The 21,132-nt window shown below is 45.3% G+C and overlaps 1 protein-coding gene across 5 annotated transcripts in view; it reads left to right on the top strand.

Annotated features, from left to right (window-relative positions):
* Nucleotides 1-21,132, top strand: part of LOC8023937 (bromodomain adjacent to zinc finger domain protein 2B) — a 96,785-nt gene that overhangs the window by 37,546 nt on the left and 38,107 nt on the right. For all 5 annotated transcript variants that reach the window (XM_029966339.3, XM_029966344.4, XM_029966342.4 and 2 more), the window contains 12 exons: nt 869-935; nt 1,026-1,137; nt 1,230-1,340; nt 4,653-4,896; nt 7,346-7,461; nt 8,461-8,526; nt 11,684-11,728; nt 11,988-12,029; nt 12,459-12,524; nt 13,106-13,183; nt 13,272-13,383; nt 15,200-15,342. In XM_029966339.3, coding sequence (XP_029822199.2) covers nt 869-935; nt 1,026-1,137; nt 1,230-1,340; nt 4,653-4,896; nt 7,346-7,461; nt 8,461-8,526; nt 11,684-11,728; nt 11,988-12,029; nt 12,459-12,524; nt 13,106-13,183; nt 13,272-13,383; nt 15,200-15,342 — 1,202 coding nt within the window. The remainder of the gene's footprint in view (nt 1-868; nt 936-1,025; nt 1,138-1,229; nt 1,341-4,652; nt 4,897-7,345; nt 7,462-8,460; nt 8,527-11,683; nt 11,729-11,987; nt 12,030-12,458; nt 12,525-13,105; nt 13,184-13,271; nt 13,384-15,199; nt 15,343-21,132) is intronic.

The following is a 21,132-nucleotide window of genomic DNA, read 5'->3' as shown; positions in this document are numbered from 1 at the left end:
AGAGTGTGAACGGGCCTTTACATGTAGCAACGTGGCTGGAGCATGGCAGATGAAAGCTGCTTATCAAACAAAAACTAAGAAAGACACGAGAAAATTTTCTGCAATGCATGTATACCAGCCCACTTACCTTTCACTGCTACCGAACCGAAGCAAAAAAGAATACGAAACCATGGCTGAATTAGGCAACGTTGATCACATGCTGTAAAAGCTTTATTCTCACTGCCTTGCCTATCCACATTGAGCTGCATCTGGGAAATTGTCAAACTCCTCGCTTTCTGAGTCAGTAACGAAAAGTGTAGAAGAGTGCAGCAACAACAGCGCCTCCTGGAAGAGATAACACCCCCTATGGTTACATAGTTATGGTGCTTTGCAAGAGATGGGGGCGTGTAGCGCATAAAAAAATAGCGTCACACAGTGAAAACTTTTTGAAAAAATTTGTATGGAAGTCGCACCAAGAAAAAATGTTTGAAAAAAAAAAAAAAGCGACTTTGGAAAATACGGTGGTTTCCATAGTGCTCCAATACCATCAAGGCTACTTGTGCTTGCGAGCGGTTTTGTTTGTCATCTCCTTCATGCAAGAGTGCTTCCGAATGAAACATAAGACGAAGCCTCATACTCTCGCAGCAGTGCAGGGCTGCAGCACCATGGAAACTATGCTAACCTTAATAACATAGCACAGAAAAGTTGATGCTTAGCAATGCGATTGCATGTTTAATAGCCGCATTGAAGTTAAGCTTTTTGTCCTAAGCAATCGCAGCTCTTGACATTGCTCTTGGGGCTTTCTCAGTGGGGTATCTCTCCGATGCTAGGTATGGCATGTAAGGTTGTACGCTTATTGTTTCACGTCTGCCATTGTGATCTATTCCAGGAACCTCGTCGAAGCGAAGACGCTATGTGACTGATGAGCGGGAAATCAGAATCCCCCTGGAGCACGGGTAAGTGGCAGCATACCGGCATTTGCTATGAAGAAGTGCAATGATCGCAGTGTCTGAGTGTCAGCAAAAAACATTTCCCCTCCTTTTCAGCTGGCAGAGGCAGACCAGAATCAAGTGTTTCAGCAAGTCTGGTGTACGTGGTGAAGTGACTTACATTGCCCCATGCGGCAAAAAACTTAGAAACTATCCAGAGGTGCTCAGGGTAAGTAAGGATGAACATGTTCGTGGCTGTTGCTTGCGTTTTAGAGTAATTTGTTTCCTGAGATGGTGCTCTTTTTTTTCTCTTACTGGCAGTACTTACAAAAGAATGGCATTGCTGACATTGGAAGAGAGAACTTCAGCTTCAGCTCTAGGGTGATTGTTGGAGTGTTTCTGGAATCCGTCGACGGTGGGGAGAGCACAGACGTAAGTTGAACCGTTTCTTTTTTTTCATCCTCTTTTCTTTTTGTGTGGGGCCCACCTCTTCCCGCTGTCTTTCAAAAACGTCTTTTATTGTTACTCTATCATACAGTGTTAAAGGGGCTACGTTTTATAAATCTACAATTAGCAGCTATGTTTGTGGTGGCTTCATATATTGGCTCGGTGTCACCCAGCACCGACATCATTACCTCAGTGAAGTTATTATTGTCACGCCTGATCTTTTACGGCGGAGCTGTTAAGGGCTAGTTTCCCCAGTTTCGTGTCCGTCACCAAATAAATGTCGACACAAAACTCTGGACAGCTACTGCCATCTATGAGCGACGGCAGCAACCAGACAACTGGCTTGCCGGTTGTCTGGCTGCCACTGTCGCTCATTGATGGCGACCACCTTTCCAGCCTTTCCACTCTGGTTTTCACCAGATTGGAAAGGCTGAATTTCTTGAGGCGTCGTCCCAGAGGTCGTCCTTAAAGGGACACTGACAGGGTATTTATGCTCGCCGAGGTTTTTAGTTGTACGTGACATGTGAGAGCTCGACTACCCAGAACAAAATTTGCGGTTCGAAATTCGGTTTCTTGCCGCCCGAAAACCGCCGATCAAGAACTGGCCGGTTCGAGTCTCGCTCACTCTTTTTTCTGCGGTCACGGACCGTTTTCTAAGGTATTGATGCGACCACCATATTTAATCAAAGTCATGGGTCACTGAAGGCACACACTCAATATTACAAATAAAAAAAAAAAATGAAACCCATTTTTTGTGGCTTCTAAAAAGCTGCAAATCTTGGAGTACAGAACAAGGAGCGGAACAAACATAACTGCAAAAAAATCGCACGGCGAACAGTTACCGTACGCCGCATGTCGTGTCGTCTGCTACGGAGAGAAGAAAAAAAAACAAAAAACCGCACGGTCGGGTGTAGCCACGTGACTTCCGCCACTCACTCTCTTCTTTCCACTTCTCTGATCTCCGTCGGGTTTCGGTTTCGGTTTTGAGCAGTTGCGTCTTTTGGCTTTATTAAAAAAATACGCTACTCTGTTGCAAAATATTAATTGGGTAGTCCTCCGACACCATAATAAAGCGCCGGGCAAAAAATGATAAAAAATTTTTTGGGGGGTGTCAGTGTCCCTTTAAGGTCGTCCTAGACGTCGCCCTTGAGGTTGTCCCAGAGGTCGTCCTCAAGGTCGTCCTAGATGTTATCTTTGAGGTCGTCCTAGACGTCGTCCTCGAGGTCGTCCTAGAAGTCGTCCTAGAAGTCCTTGAAGTCGTCCTAGACATTTTCCTTGCGGTCGTCCTAGAAGCTGTCCTTGAGTTCATCCTAGACGTCATCCTTGAAGTTGTCATAGACATCGTCCCTGAGGTCGTCCTAGGCGTCGTCCTTGGGGTTGTCCTAGACGTTGTCCCTGAGGTCGTCCTAGGCGTCGTCCTTTAGGCGTCGTTCTCGAGGTCGTCCCGCCATGGTACAGCTTTGCTGGTCTTCCTTCTTCACCAGAGTGGAAAGGCTGAAAGTGTTTTTTGTCTTTGGGGTAGAAAAAATGTATGACAAACTGTTTGGTAGGTAATTGCGTTGCTTATGTGAAACGTTCTAGCATCACAAACATTTAGTGACACTCTTTGTTTCCAGACGCCAGATGCCTACAGTCACGGCGCTCTTCATCATATAGACGCTTTCAGCGCGCGCCAGATTGAGCCGCCATAGCCGACCTTCTCTTGTTTTACCGAGATGCCGAGGCACTGAAGCGGGCGTTGACGAGCCTCCACAAAGGCCTATGCTGGCGAGAAGGTCACAGTAACAGTTAAAATGGCAATAACTGGTCCTGCTGTTGTAATGATGAAGTGGAGCGAACGGAATAATACGGAACAAAAACTGAAGGTCAGTTATGGCGGCGCCCATGCACAGCTGCCTGAAAGCGTCTGTAGTTTAACGCGTACCATGTGTACACTTGATAGTTGTTCCTAGAATAAAGCAGGGTGTCGAACCGGAACCGAACCGAAAACCGGAACCGAACCGGTATTTTTTCCGGTACTGAACCCGAACCCGAACCGTTATATTGTTATTGCGATGAACCCGAACCGGAACTGAACCGGAAAAAAATAACGGTTACCGGCTCATGTCAAAACGGTTCGGCCACGCGCTGTTGACAATGAATGTGCTATCAATGCCATTTGTTTTTTAAGTGCCGTCAACTGACACACACCTCGCTTACATATTTTTCTTCTCCACTCAGTCTTAGGAATATAAACGCTGCATCCATGAATCTTGACAAACGCTGCATCCATGAATCTTGACATAGGAACCAGTATTGCGCTGGTCGCGGCTTGCACGGAAAAAAAAAAATTGGAAAGCTGTGCAAAAAAAAAAAAAAAAAAAATCGCGTCACTGGATTTCATTTTTCTACAATCTTGTAAATCCTAAATGCTGCCGTGTGCTCATTTCATAACACGTTTCTAGAACGCGCGAGTTTTTGAAGCTTGCTTCCATCGGAATGAGAAAAGAAAAGGCTGTGGAGTTTGATAATGTTTGAGGGAGAGAAAGAAATTTTATTTACAGTTGAAATGAGCATTCATGAATTATATCTGCTCTTCGCTGCCCCAACCACCGGTGAGAGTATATCGAGCTATGAAGTGTAAATGTTTACATGCCGTATTTTTTCGTACCGGAAACTCGATAAATGCGGGTAAAAAAAAAACGGGGATACATACCCTAGTCGCTCGCGGAGAAGTGAAGCTGCGCGCTCTTTCGAATTTGACAAAGGATCTGCCGAGCTTCTGTTGCTTCCGTCGCCTGCCCAGCGTAGTCATGGGACTCAAGCGGGCGCGTGCGCTCAAACCAACGCTCAGCAGACGCTGGAGTTAGCGCCCGTGACAGACAGCCCTGTCATCAGACAGTCGTTTGCCGCTTGCATTGGCTACAGGCTTTTATAAACGTTATGCACTACTAGTTTCGAATACTTTTCATTTGTTTTCATCGGTGTCCTGCTGATTTCAGATGTTTTATTTGTAATTTAATTTGATGTTGCAATTTGTCATTTATAATTTCCGAACCGGTTCGCGAACCGGTTCAGCGCCCCGAACCGGTTCGCGAATCGAAATAATCGAACCGGAACTGAACCGGAACAAAATAAATTTACCTGAACCTGAACCGTAACCGAACCCGTATTTTTTTCGGTTCGACACACTGGAATAAAGCAATACTTTCGCTAATCGGGCCGATAAACCTGGTGATTTTCCAGAGCCTTCCATACTCTCGAACACCTCTTGGTGCTTGCGAGCACGTTGTAGCAACCGAACCTTCGTCTGTCCAGGGCTGCACGCTGCTGAGCGAGGAGGAGGTGGCAGCGAGACTGCGCGTGGTGTGCGGGCTGCCCCAACCGGCCCTGGCGATGCCCGCCAGCGTCTCCCGCGGGCCCTTGGGGGGTCCGGGGACGGGGCCGAGTTCGGGGGGTTCCAGGAGGGGTCGGCCACGCAGCCGCCCTTCCCCGGACCCCCAGGAGAGGGCCCTGGCAGAGGCCGCCATCCTCCAGCACAGGCGGCTCGAGCAGCAGCACGGTGAGTGCCACCATTTACGTGGTTTTGCTGGCTCCCGAGGAGAACCGTATCACTTGTCCTGCTTTTGGCGTGGACAGGCACTGTACTAGCATGCGCTTGTGGGGCCACTACTGCGTGAAGCACATCGGTGGCTACTGTTGCACGAAAAATCTGATTTTATCTTGTAACTTGCTTGTGATGGTGCAGATCCCACATAACCTTTTCTTTTGAAGATCCCACGAGCAGGAGAGCACTTTGTGAGCTTCCCAACTCCTGTTGTGTTTTTTAGTTTTAAAATATACGCTATTTTCGAATCAAAACAAGCTGTTTTCTGCTGCCATGATCTCTTCACAACTCCGAAACCATGGACTCCCGTCTTGACATTACAATAGTGTTTTGGAGATATACAAAAATTTCAAATAGTAGTTTCAAATATTGCACTATTCAATATTTGCTTCGAGATGAATTATGAATTAGTGATGGACCAAACTTTTGCTGAATCGAAAATTTGGCTCCGAATCTTCAAATTCGGCCAAGCCGAAGTTTTGCCAGAGTTTTCTAAAGATTTGGCAAAGATTGGCAAAAATACATTGTTGCCAGACTTAAAAGTTGATATTTCGCTTTTCGGGCGAAAGAAGTTTTTAGGCTTTTCTTTTTTAATGCATATTGACACAGTTATTACTAAATAGGGTTATATTCTGTAAGGTAATTGTATCGATGTCATTTTCTTCTGTTTGCTGGCAATTTTACAGTGACGTCTTGCACAAGTTGTGCGACAACGAGGTTGGGTAGTAGCGGGCGCGGTTACGATATGCGAGTTTTGGTTTCGAGGCTTCGTCAGTGCAAGCCTGGATATATGTATGTTGTTAGAATAATAGTGGTGATCCTGTATTCTTACTTTCTCTGCAAGTCACCATTTCATGTGCAAAAATGAATGCTTTGGCTGCTGAGCCTTCAACAGAAGAGATAACTGTATTATTGTAAATATGCATGTTTTTCCATTTAAGTCTCCTGACGCCAACTTTTTATGAAGGTCTGCGTCCCATATTGCAACATTTTGTTTTTAGCTTTTAAAATGCCGGTTTCTGATGCTAGGACACATGCGGACGTTTAGAAAGATGAGAAGAGTTAAGAATGTCTGATGTGCAAGGTCGAGCATGATAGTTCTGCGTTTAGTTTATGCGGATAGATGAAAAACTGTGAAATAACGCTAATTAAAAAGCAATATTGTTTTCGCACAAACTACTTGTGGGCCAAAAATAGGATTGGTCTAACTTTGAGGAGTGCTTTGAAGTACTTGTCAGTCAACGTTGCTACTACCACCTCGTTGCTTTACTTTAAAGATCAAATGAAAATCCTGGTTCCAGAATGTACCGCATCACTTGTCACTTGTGCAGTGGGCTGTGTTGGCTGTGTCAATTCCTGGTCGATCTTCTGTTTTGAGGCTGAAATATTGAAGAGAACCTCACTCACAAAGGTTGACAAACACAAAGTTACCGTGTCGCCTACTCCACACCTCGCTGTAACCACTGGTACTACACTGTACGATGGTAACCGCACAACTGCGTGGCGTCCGTTTGCAATCCATGGCCCCGTCGCGTTCTCGCACGTGTGCAGACGTTTGCCGAATTTTTTGCCGAATCTTTGCCGAATTTCCTTTCAAAAGTTTGGCATGTGCCGAACTTTGCCGCATCTGAAGTTCGGCAGATTTGGTTCATCACTACGAGCAATATTAATATTTTCCGAAGTGTCGATTGCGGCGTGTTTGTCCCTTTGAGCGCGCTCTTACCGAGCACGAGTGCGCTGCAAAAAGCAAGCTCCGCGGGTGTTGCTTTCCCGGTGTCCACCGGTGCTCGGGAAGAAGCGCACTCAACAGGAAAACCTGCTGCAATCAACACTTGGAAAACAGGAATATTGCGATTGCGCATGCTTGGGAGAAAAGCACTCTTTCAAAGTGGGATGGTGCACACGTGAGCCTGGTGCATTTAAGAAGAAACAGAAATTTGTGAATGTTGGCATCTACTTTTCGGTAAAAGTTTCATAATTAGACTGGGTGTTATGCAAGAATACATGTTAGTCAGAGATGCCCTGACAACACGGGGTGAAAACAATGTTATGGTACCCGGAGCCCGTCTGACCGGTGCGTTTACCGCGCCCTCAAAAGCGGTCCCTCGATTTCCGCCCGTCGACGTCATAAAGGCGTAATGCCCGTCACGATCCCGATCGTGGCACAGCGGCAGAGGTAAATGCAGCAGCCGGGCGGTCGACCTGAACAAAAGTGGACGCGAGCGGGACGCCGCCTTTTTTGCCGGCATTTCTACGACCGACCGCGAGGTCCCCGACGGCACCAGACGCCGACTCCGTCGACGTCATTTGTCGCCACCTCGGGGCCGCGGCAGTCCGAGGCTCATTTTGTGCACCATAACGACATTCGGGGATCTTACACATAGCATGCCACTTTTGGTTCCAGCCGAGGAAGCCAGGCGGCAGCAGGAGCACGAGAAGTTACTCAAGCAACAGGAGCGTCTCGAGCGGCTGGAGCAGCAGCGCATCGAAAAGGAGCTGCGTGCCCAACAGATGATCGAGGTTTCTAGTTTCTTTCGGTTCCTTCCTTCCTTCTCTTCTGTCGCTCGGGTGTGCGTGTTCCCTTTTCGTAGTGGGCTTTCGTGAGTTTACACCTCAGCCCGTGGTGAGAAACACCCGAAAAATGGCAAGTGGCTCGTTAACCTTCGTCCGAGTCGTCCGATAGGACTTGTCTCGTGAAACCCACGAAACAAGACGACCGACGTCAGCGACGTTGCTTTTAATTCTTGGAAAGGTAACCGTACGATTTTGCCTCTGCTAATTCTGGAGTTGAAAGGTAAACGAATCCCACGTACGGAAAACATGTTTCATGTTTATCCTGTTCTTGATTTAACTCTTTATGGCCAAACCCAGTGCATCTCATTTCCTGCAAAGTGCTAAGAGAGCCAATCACTGTTATTTTCTGAAGTAGCTTGACGTATGGACGCTGTTAATGTATGGACAAAATAAATGTGACTTGTGCTAGCATACCGTGCACGTTGTGTACAGGCTCGAAGTCATCGTAGCATAAATCCAGTTGGGACCTCAAACTTATTGGTATCCCATTTGCTGCTTTCATCGTAGGAATGGTTACGATTGGCTCTCCACACACTTCACAGGGAAGTACACCGGCACATTGTGTTAGGTGGACTAGAATTGTGCAAATGGGTAAAAGGGAGCAATAAAACCCATGCTTCTTTATCTGCCTGTATTAATTAATACCAGTGTTAGGTGCGTTTTTTTTTTCTTGGCTGTCTTAACTGATAGCTCTCAAAGCAGTTTTCTTTGTGATCATGTGCCTCGGGGAGTTGTTTCTGAGGCAGTGGGTGCTTATCTTTGGTCCCGTTCTGCTTTTCGGCCACCTGACATTGTTTGGTTTCCTGTTGGTGTTCTGTTGGACGTGGTCGCGTTGGTTCCCTCTTGCGTGCAAGCATGTGCTGTTTGATTGCAAGGAACCTGGGAAGGGGCAATGTCTGCCCTCGGAGCAGTTTGATGTTGCATGATGGTGTCTCGTTGCATCAGATTCGTCGCAAAAGGAGGGAAGAGTTAGAGAGGCAGCGCCAGGAGGACGCTGTACGCAGAACTCAGGTATTGACGGAAGCAACTTCCCCGCCCCCCTTTTTTTCTCTTTGCACTCTGCAGAGGTTGCGTTTTGTCTGATTTTGTTTTCACATATTTAGATCTGGATGGAGGCTTGCTTGGGCACTCTGCTATAAATTTTGTTGCTTCTACTTTCTGCAGAATAGTAGCACCTCACTGCCTACAGTATACTACGTTCAGGCGATCGGGCTGTTAGGCTATTAGAGCAGCAAAGGCTATGCTTCGTTTCACCTCAACTTGAGAAAGAGCGAACGTCGCGGCCCCTTCGAGCCAATCATGGTGACGAAGACTGAGCATGTGACAGTTCTTACAGTACAGGGGCGAGAGCGTAATCCAAGCAGTTAGAGAAGAGGGGAAGGAGAAATTTCCCTCTTACCCACGCCCTCTTTTGTGTGTCCTTGGCATCACTTTTGCCCCCCTCAAAATTCACACAAAAACGGCTTTCCTCTCTACCCCGATTGTGGCTTTGACAGCACTGCGTGCGACTGGCGAGATGTAGTCACATGTCTCTGTTTGACATGCTGATTGGCCCATGGGACCATAGCCTTTGCATTTGCCAAGTTACAGTAAGACGGAGCTTTATGCACTAGCATAAAGCTTTGTCTGCAATTGGCTGATGTCATGCTACAGTTTGTGCGGTGGCATGAGCTTTTGTGTGGCATTAGCGGATTCCTGTGCATCGAGCATGCTTCGTAACTTTTTCCCCACTGTCGGAGCAGAGTGTAGCAAACATATGACGCATGTTTGGTTTCTTGGCCTTCTGTGATCTCTAAGATGGCGTAGTGGTTCAATTTATGGTTCTCATTACTCTGCCGAAATATTATGTTTTGAGTGTTTCGTGATGCAAATTGTTTTTTTTTTTGTTGATGATGATTGATTTCTGCTAGTGGTCTGCATTTGCATGTTTCAGGGTGATTTATGAGTTACTTTTGTGTTTTATTTACTGCTTCTGCATTCTCAGTATAAATTTCTAAGCTATGACCAAATGTTGTAGTTTCCTTACAAACTTTTTTTTTTGTGCTTGCTTTTTTGCATGTAGGCAAAGATTTTTTTTCTGACTTGTTGTAGATTCAGAAACGTTTTCAACTTCAGTAAATGTGGAGTGTACTATTTTACATGCCTTATTTGTTAAAATATTTTATAAGCACCATGGCCAAGAGCAGAGTTTTGCTCATCACTGATTGTTGTCGATTCAGAGCAAGTGATCAAAGAGCTTTTTTTTTCCAAAACGGGCATGATCCAAACTGAAATCTACATCAACTTTGTGCCAGTTTTAACTTCAATCAGGACTGTAATAAGTTTTGCTTAAGTATATTTTTTTAAAGATGCTTTTTAGTCTTTAGTGATTCAAGATGTGGGAGAACAATAAAATTTCATAGGTAGCTGTGTTCATGCTAAAATGCATACAGTTTTTTTTTAAACAAAAGTTTAGTTGGTGTTTTGGAATTTACTGCATCAAAATTTTAAATATCTTGATCCACCTAAGACATTGTTCTTCTTAAAAGAGCTATCTTATTAAAATTACCTTGTAGGCAGTTTTCTAGTTCAGATCTTTTAGAATATATGTAAAATCTATAAGGGATCGATTCATTCTAAAAGTAAAAAAATGGTTGTTTTTTTTATTCTGCAGTTTACAGATTAATTGTGCATAATAAGCGTGACGAATATTTGATGTGAAACTAGACTTCACATCATTGCAGAATTACCTTGAAGGCAACAGCTTTTTGCTGTGTTATGATCTTAAGTGCCATTCTTTACAAGTGACATACTACTGCATAATATACGGATATTCAATTAAAACTCTGAATGTACATGTTTGCTTAAAGCTCTTGGTTTTACAGCATGTAGTGCTTCAATATTGAACACAAAACCAATTGCTGCAAAGCAGCTTTATATCTACAGCATGTTAACTAACGATTTTAAGGGACTCTAGACGACTTGCAAAAATTGGTTTCTTATTGTACTTTGCTGCGATTTACTACAAAGGTGCAGACAGGTAGTGGAAGTCTGCAGTGAAAAAGGTCAAGAAATTAACTTACCTCCTTCAAAAAAAAGAAAAAAAAAAAAGAAACCTGCTTTGGGCAATTTACACCGCCACTTCGCAGACAGTGCCCGCGTAGTGAGAAGTGCTGCCTACAGATGGCGTACGCCGCGTCGAGAGAACTGAAAACACTACTTGGCCAGGTGGCTCTAGTCACCACCCGATTCAAAGGGAATAGCTACCAGCCATCCATTTATCCAATCATCCATCCATCTGGAGGTCCGGCCGATTGCGTTTATAATAGCAGACGATCCTGCGAAAGAATTATGTTCAACCGGCACTTCCTCGAAGCAGCGTACGCCATCTGTCAGCAGCACTTCTCACTACGCTTGCATCGTCTGCGATGTGGCAGCGTAGATTGCCCATATCAGGTTTTTTAGAGCGCAGCTTTAGGTGCCCGTTTCCGGCTTGAGGGGTGTCTGCGTTCGACGTCGGCGTTCGGCGTCGGCGTTCGGCGTCGGCGTTCGGCGTCGGCGTTCGGCGTCGGCGTCGGCGTTCGGCGTCGGCGTTCGGCGTTCGGCGTTCGGCGTCGTAGTTCGGCGTCGGCGTTCGGCGTCGGCGTTCGGCGTCGGCGTCGGCGTCGGCGTTCGGCGTCGGCGTTCGGCGTCGGCGTTCGGCGTCGGCGTCGGCGTCGGCGTTCGGCGTCGTAGTTCGGCGTCGGCGTTCGGCATCGGCGTTCGGCGTCGGCGTTCGGCGTTGGCGTCGGCGTTCGGCGTCGGCGTTCAGCATCAGCGTTTGGCGTCGGCGTGACGTCACTGCGCACGTGACCCGGAAGACGATGTACGAGTTGACAGGCGGCAAAAACCTGAATCTTTTTCATTTTTTTAAATATAAAAACTAGGGTATCCAGGCAAAATCTGTTTTCTGTAGTTCACTGCAGAAGTGTCAGGCATCAACTTCCACAATTATTTAAGCAAAGCCCTGAAATTGTTGCACAGCTCCTTTAAAGTGCCTTAAGAAGTGTTAGTCTTCATGCTGTACATTTCAGATCAAAACCTTTTTTTTTACTAAATAATCATAGATTTAGTATATTCTTTTTATTGTACCACATGAGAACTTCATTCTTTTCCACAAACTAATGTTATTCAATTTCACATTCTTTAGGAAAGGGAAATGAAGAGGCAACAAGCTGTCATGTTAAGGGAACAAGTGAGTGTTTTCTGTGTCCTGCTTGGTGAGGAACTTACTGACTCAGAAATTCTGAGGTTTCATCTACAAATTGTGCACCTTGTGCACTGCTGCTAAACAAGCACTCAATGTGCTAGTTATTAACTGCAAACACAATTTGATTTCTTGTAGCATTTTCCAAATACATTTGAAAAAGATGATGAACAACTTAGTTAATTTAGAATGTGTAATTTATTGACTATGCTACTAGATCTGACGTGTTCCTTTCTTTGTTCTTCAGGAAATGCAGAAGCGCAGGGAAATGCTTTTGATGGTTGATCTCGTAAGTGTGGGTTTGCTGGTCCTTTGTGCTGTTTTGTTTGTGAATGCCTTTTAGCTAACAGGTAGGACAATACTAGGACAAGTGACATTGCAGTGCACACTAGGTTTCAGATAAATGTATTTATAGATATGTTTGATTTGTACAGTTTCATAGGCTAGAAATGAGGGAAAATATAGGTTCATATTTGCTTTAAAAAGATAGCATAAGAAATGTTCAGTGCCTCTTTCTAACAAAGCTTTTGGCCCAACAATCTTACTTTTGTAGTAGCTGTACGAGGCTTTAATATCTTAGCATACACTTTCTCTGGTTGCAGTAAAACTTTAGCTGTGTCATGTTTGCCATGTTCAAATGTTTTTCTGTACCCAAAGCACTTTGTGCTGGAATTCAGAATGCTTTCTGCTTTTAATGTGTCTACTGTTTGTGATGCAGGAAAGGGAAAGGAGAAGACAACACATGCTTCTTGTACGTGCTCTTGAGAACCGCAAAAAGATGGAGGTAATCAGTGTTCTTTTTACAACGAAGCTGTTTATGGCTAGGGTTCCGTGCATTTTTTATGTGTGTCAACAAAAACTCGCGCGCCCCCTCTTTGTCGTCATTCCAAGTTCTTGCGTTCCTAGTTTCCTTCCGCCCTCCCAAGGTGACGGTCTCGTCGCGCGTGTCTAGTTTCCTCCGGCTCCTTTCGGCGGCAATAGTTTGTACCTTTGTTCAGGATTCCGTGTCACGTCTGTGTCATGTGCTAAACAGCTTCGCTGGTCATCCACCTTCATAGAGTGGAATTGCTCACGATTTTGTCGTGTTACCATGATCACCAAAGTACAATGGGCCTCTTTTGTTTCCTTTGGCATTGAGGAGATACCTGAACTTGCATTCTAATGTTTTGTTGATGGGCTTTTCAAATAAACACACGCTTCTACTCTAATGTTACTACTTTATGTCGGCTTTATCAAGAAATCTTGCTCCATTGCAGTCCCGAGGTACTAGTTATGTTGTAACATGTGGATGAAACAGTGTTTTTAACAGCGTAATATGCACGTGATTCGTGGTTAATTTGTTTGGTCTGTCTCAACTTGCTTCAGGATCAGAAGAAGGTGGAGCTGCAGATTCTAAAGGAAGTCAGGCGGCCGGTGGAGGACATGATTCTGAAGGACGCTCTTGTAAGTGACTGGGGTCCCTCCCTTTGCATGTGTACGAGCTCAAAGTATGTACACTGTTCTCATGTCCCTCTCCCCTTATTTCTCGCAGCCTTTGCCAACATTGAATAGGATACCTGGACTCAAAGTTCCCGGCACTGCATTTGCCAATCTCCTGATGGTGCGGGAATTTCTGCACAACTTTGGTGAGACCCTCCATTTTGGTGAGTCCCTCCATTTTGGTGAGTTTCTAGCACTTCCTCACTATGCCTTACTACTGGGCTGCAGGCTTTCTGGCATTTAATTCTAAAGAAAGTCGCAGATTTGTAATTTTTTTTTTTTGCCATTTGTTTATATTTTGCTAGGATCTATGCACTACTTCAGTGGCATTTTTCACGCTAGCACTTATAATATGCTTTGTGATTTTATGGGAGCATCACGGGCTGTACAAACTTATTATGGACCATTTCATTGAGTGTGCTTCTCTCGTGGCATTGGTGCACTGTGGCTGAGCATTGGTGCATTAATTGCCAATTCCAGTATATTCTAGTATTACAGCTTTTACTTGAACAATCTTATTTCTTTTACATGGTTTTTTGTGAGCACTACACAACTGCTATTGTCTTTAAGGCTGACATACAACATTGGTTTTCTGCAGGGATGATAATCTCTCTGAGTGCTTCCCCTCTCCTAAGCTTCAAGGGGAGCCAAGTTGGGGCAAAGTAAAAAGTGGAGAGGATATAGGAAACAAGGGGGTGGGCAAAAGTGGAATGCACAAAATGTACGTCGGCCCTTAACATAACCTAGGGGAAAAACTACTATAATTATTTTTATGATATCGAAATTAAATTTTTACAGTTTATGGTGCTTATTCTACTCTTTATAAACTGGTGTTAGATTTGATATAGCTTGTTCTTTAGGTTCTCAGTGCAATGTACATGCAAAAAAACAAAAACAATGTTGTGCACACGTGAGGCATGACAACACGCCTAAAAATATGTAGTAAGATAACCTAATTTGCTCCTTTCAAACAACTGAGTGCAATGAACAACAAAAATAATTTGTGCGACCCTTCTTTCATTTTAAAATAATTGAAATTAGAAGAAAAAATGCCATTTCGAGGGGCTAATGAAACTTTTTTAAATTTTTCATAAATATAAAAAATTACATACTAACCAAAATGTAAATAGTTGCATTCTGCTTATTCTAAAGTATATGCATGCCAAATTTGGTTGTGATAGGAAAAATTAAAAACAGACATTCTTGTGCACAAACTTTGAAGATGTCTCAAAACTACAAAAAAAGAAAAACACATTTGAATATTAAAATATATGTGTAGCTGTGCTCTTTCAGAGTGTAGAAAATAATATTTTGTTAATAAATTTTTATGAGAAATTGAAGCTACAGAAAACTGCAATAGAGAGGGGACAGCTAAATGTGGTGGCAGGCGACGTCACAACTTGAAGAACCACGCAGAGAAAACGGCTAAAATTTATGCCGTGCTGGGTTGCCCGGGGGTCTTCAAATATGAAGATTAAAAAATAATAAAACATTATAAAACCTCAAATTACAATTTTTGCAAAATATTGCCGTTTTTCGACCCTTAAGGAAGATTTTACTAGCCATTATTCAAGTCCCTCATTTAAGCCACGGGATTGAAGCCCTTAAGTGCCTTGGACGAGCTGAGCTCGGCAGCCACTTTCTGGCTAAAAATGCCGTGGACGAGCTCAGCTCGTCCAGTGGTTTTTTCAGTAGCCCTCAATTCCACGGACGAGCTAGGCTCGTCCGAGTAGTTTTGCAGCGCTGGTCATAGATGGCAGCACTCGTTTTCGTTGGCAAATATTTTTTTCGCCTCCGCTGATTTTTGCGTAATAAACTTTTCAAAGTTTATGTGTAATACTAAAAGAATAACAATTCAAAATAAAAAAAAAATATGGCACTTTTAGGTCACTTTTGGAAAAAAAAAAAATTGGCACTTAAGGTGTTAAGTTTGCCACATTGGAAGAGCGGTGAGTGACTGGCTGGCCTTCTCCCTCCCAGACCTGGACAAGATCCCCAGCCTGAACAGCCTGCAGCTGGGGCTCATCAACCACGATGTGAAGTCGGAACAGCAACTGCTCAGCGTCGTCCAACACCTGCTGGTGTGCGCCATCCACGACCCGGGGACGCTGCACTGCAAGGAGGTGGGTCACCCGCTAGGAACCTCTACCGGTGGGGTGCGGCGGAGGACACCGGGGGTTTGTTCGAGGACACCCCGAGGTTCCTTCCCGTCTCTTCTTCTGCAGTTGAACCCGCTTCTAACAAATTTAATGGGTATTGGAGTTAGGATAAATTTTTTTTAAAGGCCTAGCATTTAAAAGGTTAGCCTCTGGAATTGTGTGTCCGTGGCATGTAGCTTCGATGGGGTCGCGACGCCTTACGACACGGCGACATTGCGTGACACTGGGATGTCATGTGGCACGCGATGTCACGTGACACTGCGACGGCTTTGTAAGTTCGCTGAACCCTCGCAACGTCCGTTGCCGTAAGGTGTAGGGCGTCCGTCGTCGATGTTGCCAAATGCTCGGAAAAGATAGGCTACTGCCGCGGTGTGGTGAGATTCCGTCCCAGCTTTATTGCATGCGGAGAGGGCGCATTACCACAGAGCTACGCCACAGCTTTGAGAATCGGCTTTATTGGCATTTCGCAACAGTGGCTAAATTCCCAATGAAGCTGATTCAATGCCGGAGTCTCCCGTGACGCCCGCCAGATGGCCACCATTGCTTCGACATTGCGATGGAAAATTCCTTGTTATTCTTAATTAATCCTAAGTTATACTCGAAGTTAATCATTGGAATTAAAAGATGTGGCGTATGCCATCGCCCGACTTGAAGTGTTCAGCCTTACCCATCCATCACTCCGTCTGTCATCACATCGCACCACTTGCCAGGCAATGCCACCTGCACTCGCCTTATCTCGAAAAAAAAAAAAAGATGTTTTGCACACTATTCGTGCACTGCACGAAGTAGCTGTTACAAAATTTGGTAGTCGATAAAAGAAACAATGCTTTTGGACTTGTTTCGGTAAAATGATGGCAAGCTGACCTAGAATTCGCTCATATATATCTATTTTTACCACATTGAGGGGTAAATGCTGTGTGAGAAGCCGGAATATTTTACTACGGTTCTCGAGGCGAATATGCGTATAGAAGACGAGGCCTGCTGCGCCTTTCCCCCAAATGCAGTGTCGGCAACGCCGGCGCTGCATTTGGGGGAAAGGTGCGGCAGCAACAGATCCACACAGTGCCAGCTATGGATCATGCAGCCTTTGGCACATACAAGATTTTTGTCTGGGGGTGGTTTCTGGAAAGTTGGATTACTGTTCTGCGACGGGCCCAGAAAGGGAGAGGGGGGACGAGCAGTAGGGAGGGAGGGAGGGAGAAGTGTTAGAAAGGCTACACAAATTTTTTATTTATTTCTTCCCGAGCTATAGTTTGTGATTAAGTGAACTTCAACGTAGCTGTTGAGATTGCCGTGGTGCACGTGCAGCTTGGAAACCCACCAGTTTCAGAAATATTTCGCCGGCACGAAGTTTTACGATTTGTGGCGTACCGTATTTACACAAATGTAGGTCGACCTATTTTTGAATTTTTGAAAATCTGAAGTGGGGGGGTTGACTTATAATCAAACCAATGCGTTCTACCGCCGACAAAAACGAAACAGTCGTAGTATCAAGAACACCTCAGCTTGTTACGAGATCAGCCGGCTGTACCTGTACCATTGCACTATTCGCAACTCCAACGCCCTATAGGTGGCGGGGCGGTAGTTCCAAGATGGCGGAAGAGACGGGGATAGATTCTCCAGGATATCCCGTGCGCCTGCTCGCTGACGCTGTTCAGCGCGCTAAAAATGATTTATTTGTCTACAAATGCGAAGCGGCTAGGGAGGGATCATATAACAGATGATGGAGATGCCGATGCGCGTTATGAACACGAGCATGCTGATATTTTAAAGTTGCACAAACCTCAAATTGCGAAGCTTTGTGGTGAGCGAGCGCGTTTTAGGCACCGGCCACGTTACTGTTTGTGGCAGAATATTTCTGAGAGGGATGAAGATATGTTTGCGCTTTGCCTGGCCATTAGTGCTCTAAAAAGAGAGCCGCGAACGGTGACCGTCAAGCTTCGGAAGATCAGCATTACACAGTAATGGTGTCTTCGCGTCACAGCCTCTTAAATTGCTGCTCACCGTCTCGGTTTTAGTGTATTGCAACACGTAATCAAACTGCTCTATGGTTATTGATAAAAAGTTTATTACCGCACGCTATCATGCGGTGTAGCATTACAATCGCAAGCTCGCGCTGCGCCTTTGAAGCACAATTTTCAGTGCGCGCCAGAAGTGTTGCCGTGCTTATCACTATAAAAAAAAAAAAAATAAAATGTTTTAGTCCTTACATTTCTTGTCACATATACGACACTCCAAAACTTCAGTTTGCCGTGCAGCCCACTGACATCGCAATGATGGCCCCAACTTTTACGAGAGGCTTGATGACGGCGCAATATAAGATATGAAATAGCTAAAGTATGCATCAAAGAGTACCAAAAAACAAAACAAAAAACACCGAGGTTTTGCAGTAGGGCCAAGAAAACCCAGATTACTTTCTTTTTTTTCTTTACAGTCATTTACACTTACTTAAGCTATTTTAATAAGCTGCACAACTCGGCTATCAAGCCGCTCGTGAAAGTTGGTAGCTCTCGTTGAACGCCAGTGCGCTGTACGTCCAACTGAAGTTTAGGGGTGTCGTACGCTATGCAAAAAACTGCCTGTTAACATAATCGGCATGTTTAAGGGTTTTGTTTATTGCTCTATCAAAAAAAAAAAAAAAATTGTATACCGTACATTTGTTGTACCGTGTTATTTGCAACATTGCGGTCCCTCTGGCCAAAACTGCATGCTGTAAGCTCTCGTCACAAACGGATGGCTAACGCAGACGCGCTTAAAATGCGAGCATTTCTTTATTTGCTTCGTAATTACCTGAAAGCAAGTACGGGTATTTTATCTTTTTAAAGTGCTTGGAATAAAAGGTCATGTTTTTTGCAACGGCCTTAAAACGCGAACCCATTCCCGATTTGTATTGCTCGACATACCCTTGCGCGACGAGTTCGCTCCTGCTTATGGCAAAAAATAGACTTTCCGTAGACCATACTATAGAGTTCTTCATTACTAGCGGGAGCGTTTTCTGTCATGTTGAGCACTGATTGAGCTGGCGGCCATGCACAAGACCAGAAATCCGCAGGGTATGCGATGCACGAAAGGTCTCTAATGAAATTATACCTTTCTGTCCTTTGTGCAAGGCTGTTGCAAGGCGCAGCACAAGAATTCCTTTTTTAACGCGCTCACTTTTTTCATTAAAACGGCTTCACGCATCAAGGCCAACAGTCCCTGTCACCGTTTCCGCGCCACCGTCACCGCTGCCGTCCCCGCTCCTCTGGTTCTCCGTTCGTCCGCGGGAGGGTGAGCGGCGCGCTGGAGTTGCGAATTCTGTGCGCTCAATTTACAATTTTTCTTCTATTTTTTTTTATTTGTGCGCACGAGTATTATTGATAACGATTTGCAAATTAACCCGAATGTAGGGTGGTGAACAGCGCACGGCGCACACCACTACTGGGGGTGACGGCGCTTCTTGTAAGAGCCACTCCGGAAGCCACTGGAACGGCCTCACGGCTCACTTCCCGCGGATTTTTTTCACAGTTTTTCACACGATTCACGGTCGCACAATGTTTATAGAGTGTCGAGATCATGCTAGAGAGCTAACAACTTGTTTTTTGTGTTGACACGCATGATATGGGCAGTTTAGGTTTCCGGTGCTCGTTTGTGGCCATTCTTCACCCAGAAGCAACCAACAGCTGCGCTGTTGGACGCAAGTTCGACCCGTTGGAGTGGGTGATGCTTCAGTGGAGTCTGCGATGGCGCGGAATCTGAACTGTGACGGCGAACGAAAAATCTTTCGCGGGCCAAAGTCTGGATAGGTGGGGATGCCTTGCGGAGTTGGAGGTCAGGCTTGCAACGTATGCCGCAAAAGTACGCAATCGATCCTTACCCGTGACGTGCAACGCGATCGCCGAGCAAGCACAGAAGATGCAGTTGATGCTGTCATTTGCAAAGTGGGAGATTTCGTTAGATGGCGCCGACGACGTGCTTTGAGAACGTAGTAGTGATGACGACGGGACTGGCATCACCAATGAGGACGAGTCGTAGTCTAGTCACGGACGGAGTGAGAACGGCTGGGAGCAGCTTCAGATGTCCCGCCTCGTGCGTGAGCTTCCTTGTTTCGATAACGTCTGGGCATCTCATGCACCTCGCACGTGCATGCACAGCCAAAGAATGACAGAAGGCATCGATCGCGTGTTGGAGGCTGGGCTTTCAAAACGTATACTCTGCCATTCTCACAAGTTCTCAGTAAAATCCGCATCTAATTTTTTTTTGCTGATGTGCAGTGGGGGGAGGGGGGGGTCGACTTACAATCGTATACATATGGTAGTTGTTGCCGTGGGGTGAATTATTTGCGACACAAATTTTTCGTGATTACTTTCAAACTGCGAAATTGGCGAAACATAGTTCTTCATGAAAACCAAGTTGTTTACCATATACTCCGTACCACGTAACTTCGCAAACGACAAAAGCTACGGCTCTTGCAACCCACTGCTAGCTGTCGGAGCCAGCCACTTGTCCTCCTTCAGTCACCCCTCGGACAGCGGCCCAAACCCCTTGGGTCCCGGTGGTGTCCTTGGCCAGTTGGACTAGGTGTTCATGCACCTTTAGGTTGGTGCAGAGGAGTAGAGCTTCCCAGCTCTGTTGGCTGTTGATTTTCTCAAGAAGGGGTTGAGTCTTCCGATCAATCCAGCTGTATTCCCCCATCATTTGTCGAAAGTTAGTTTTACCTCCTCGGAGCTTGTAGGTTGGCTTGTACTTGTCTGGATACCACTTGCTCAGTAGGGAACGACTTGGGTAAGAGCCCGTCTGGAAGCGACGCCATGCAACTGATGTTTTTATTTAAATAATTTAAATCATCTTGAGCAAAAGAAGAAAAAAATGTTCAGTAATATAACATAATATCCCAAATAATTGTCCACCCCCCTGCCGTCTGAAATTCATTAAAAAAATCCAACTGGATTCCCATGTCTCAGTGGATGAACACAAAAAAGTAAAAAAAAACAACAAAAAAACACCAATTTTTTTGTGCATATCTAGCGTGGCTCCACAAGAGGCATATTATACTCGAATCTTGAATTAGTTTCATTGTTTTATGCAAAAGATGCTCATAAAACAATGTTTTACTATCGCAAAGTTCCTTACTTGCATACGCGCTATGAACACCGCCGATCGGCATATTGCGCGAACGTCTGTTCCATGAAAACATGTTTCTAACACTGCTACGTTCTTGTTAGTAAAAAGAAAAAAAGAAAAAGTCCTCAAGAAAATAGAAGAACCAAATAGAAGAATGTGCTGATGTCAGCGTTTCAAATCAATGGGAGCGTCACAAACGTTGGCCTCTCCTTCTCCTTCTCTCCTGGGCGCTCACAAACGGAAGACACCGCCGGATTATCGTCGCAACCATCGTTTTAATGCTAACGCATTAAAATAAAAGGAGCTCTAAAGGGGTTTGTACTACCAACCCCCCCCCCCCCCTCCCTTGGTTGGTGCGCCACTGCATGCAGCGCCACCTAGCTTGCGTCGGCAATGATGCACTGTCTCGTAGCGTCTCGCACGCGGCGACTTTTGTAGACCTTGGACGCGTTTGCCGCTTGGGACGGGTCGGAGATCCACTACCGACAACGTCATCGAGAGATTTCTCCGTTAAACTTTGCGGTGTGTGAACGCGACACCGATGCCCAACGACTTTGCCGTGTGACACGTTGCAGCTGTATTGTGGGTTTATGCAGGACTGATAAATTTTCTCTGATATTTCTCTATTCCCGGCTGAGTTGGATGCGGCTG

Source organism: Ixodes scapularis, unplaced genomic scaffold (genome assembly GCF_016920785.2).
Source record: "Ixodes scapularis isolate PalLabHiFi unplaced genomic scaffold, ASM1692078v2 PGA_scaffold0__279_contigs__length_252992795, whole genome shotgun sequence".
Lineage (NCBI taxonomy): Eukaryota > Metazoa > Arthropoda > Arachnida > Ixodida > Ixodidae > Ixodes > Ixodes scapularis.
This window is presented reverse-complemented; position numbering and strand designations above follow the sequence as displayed.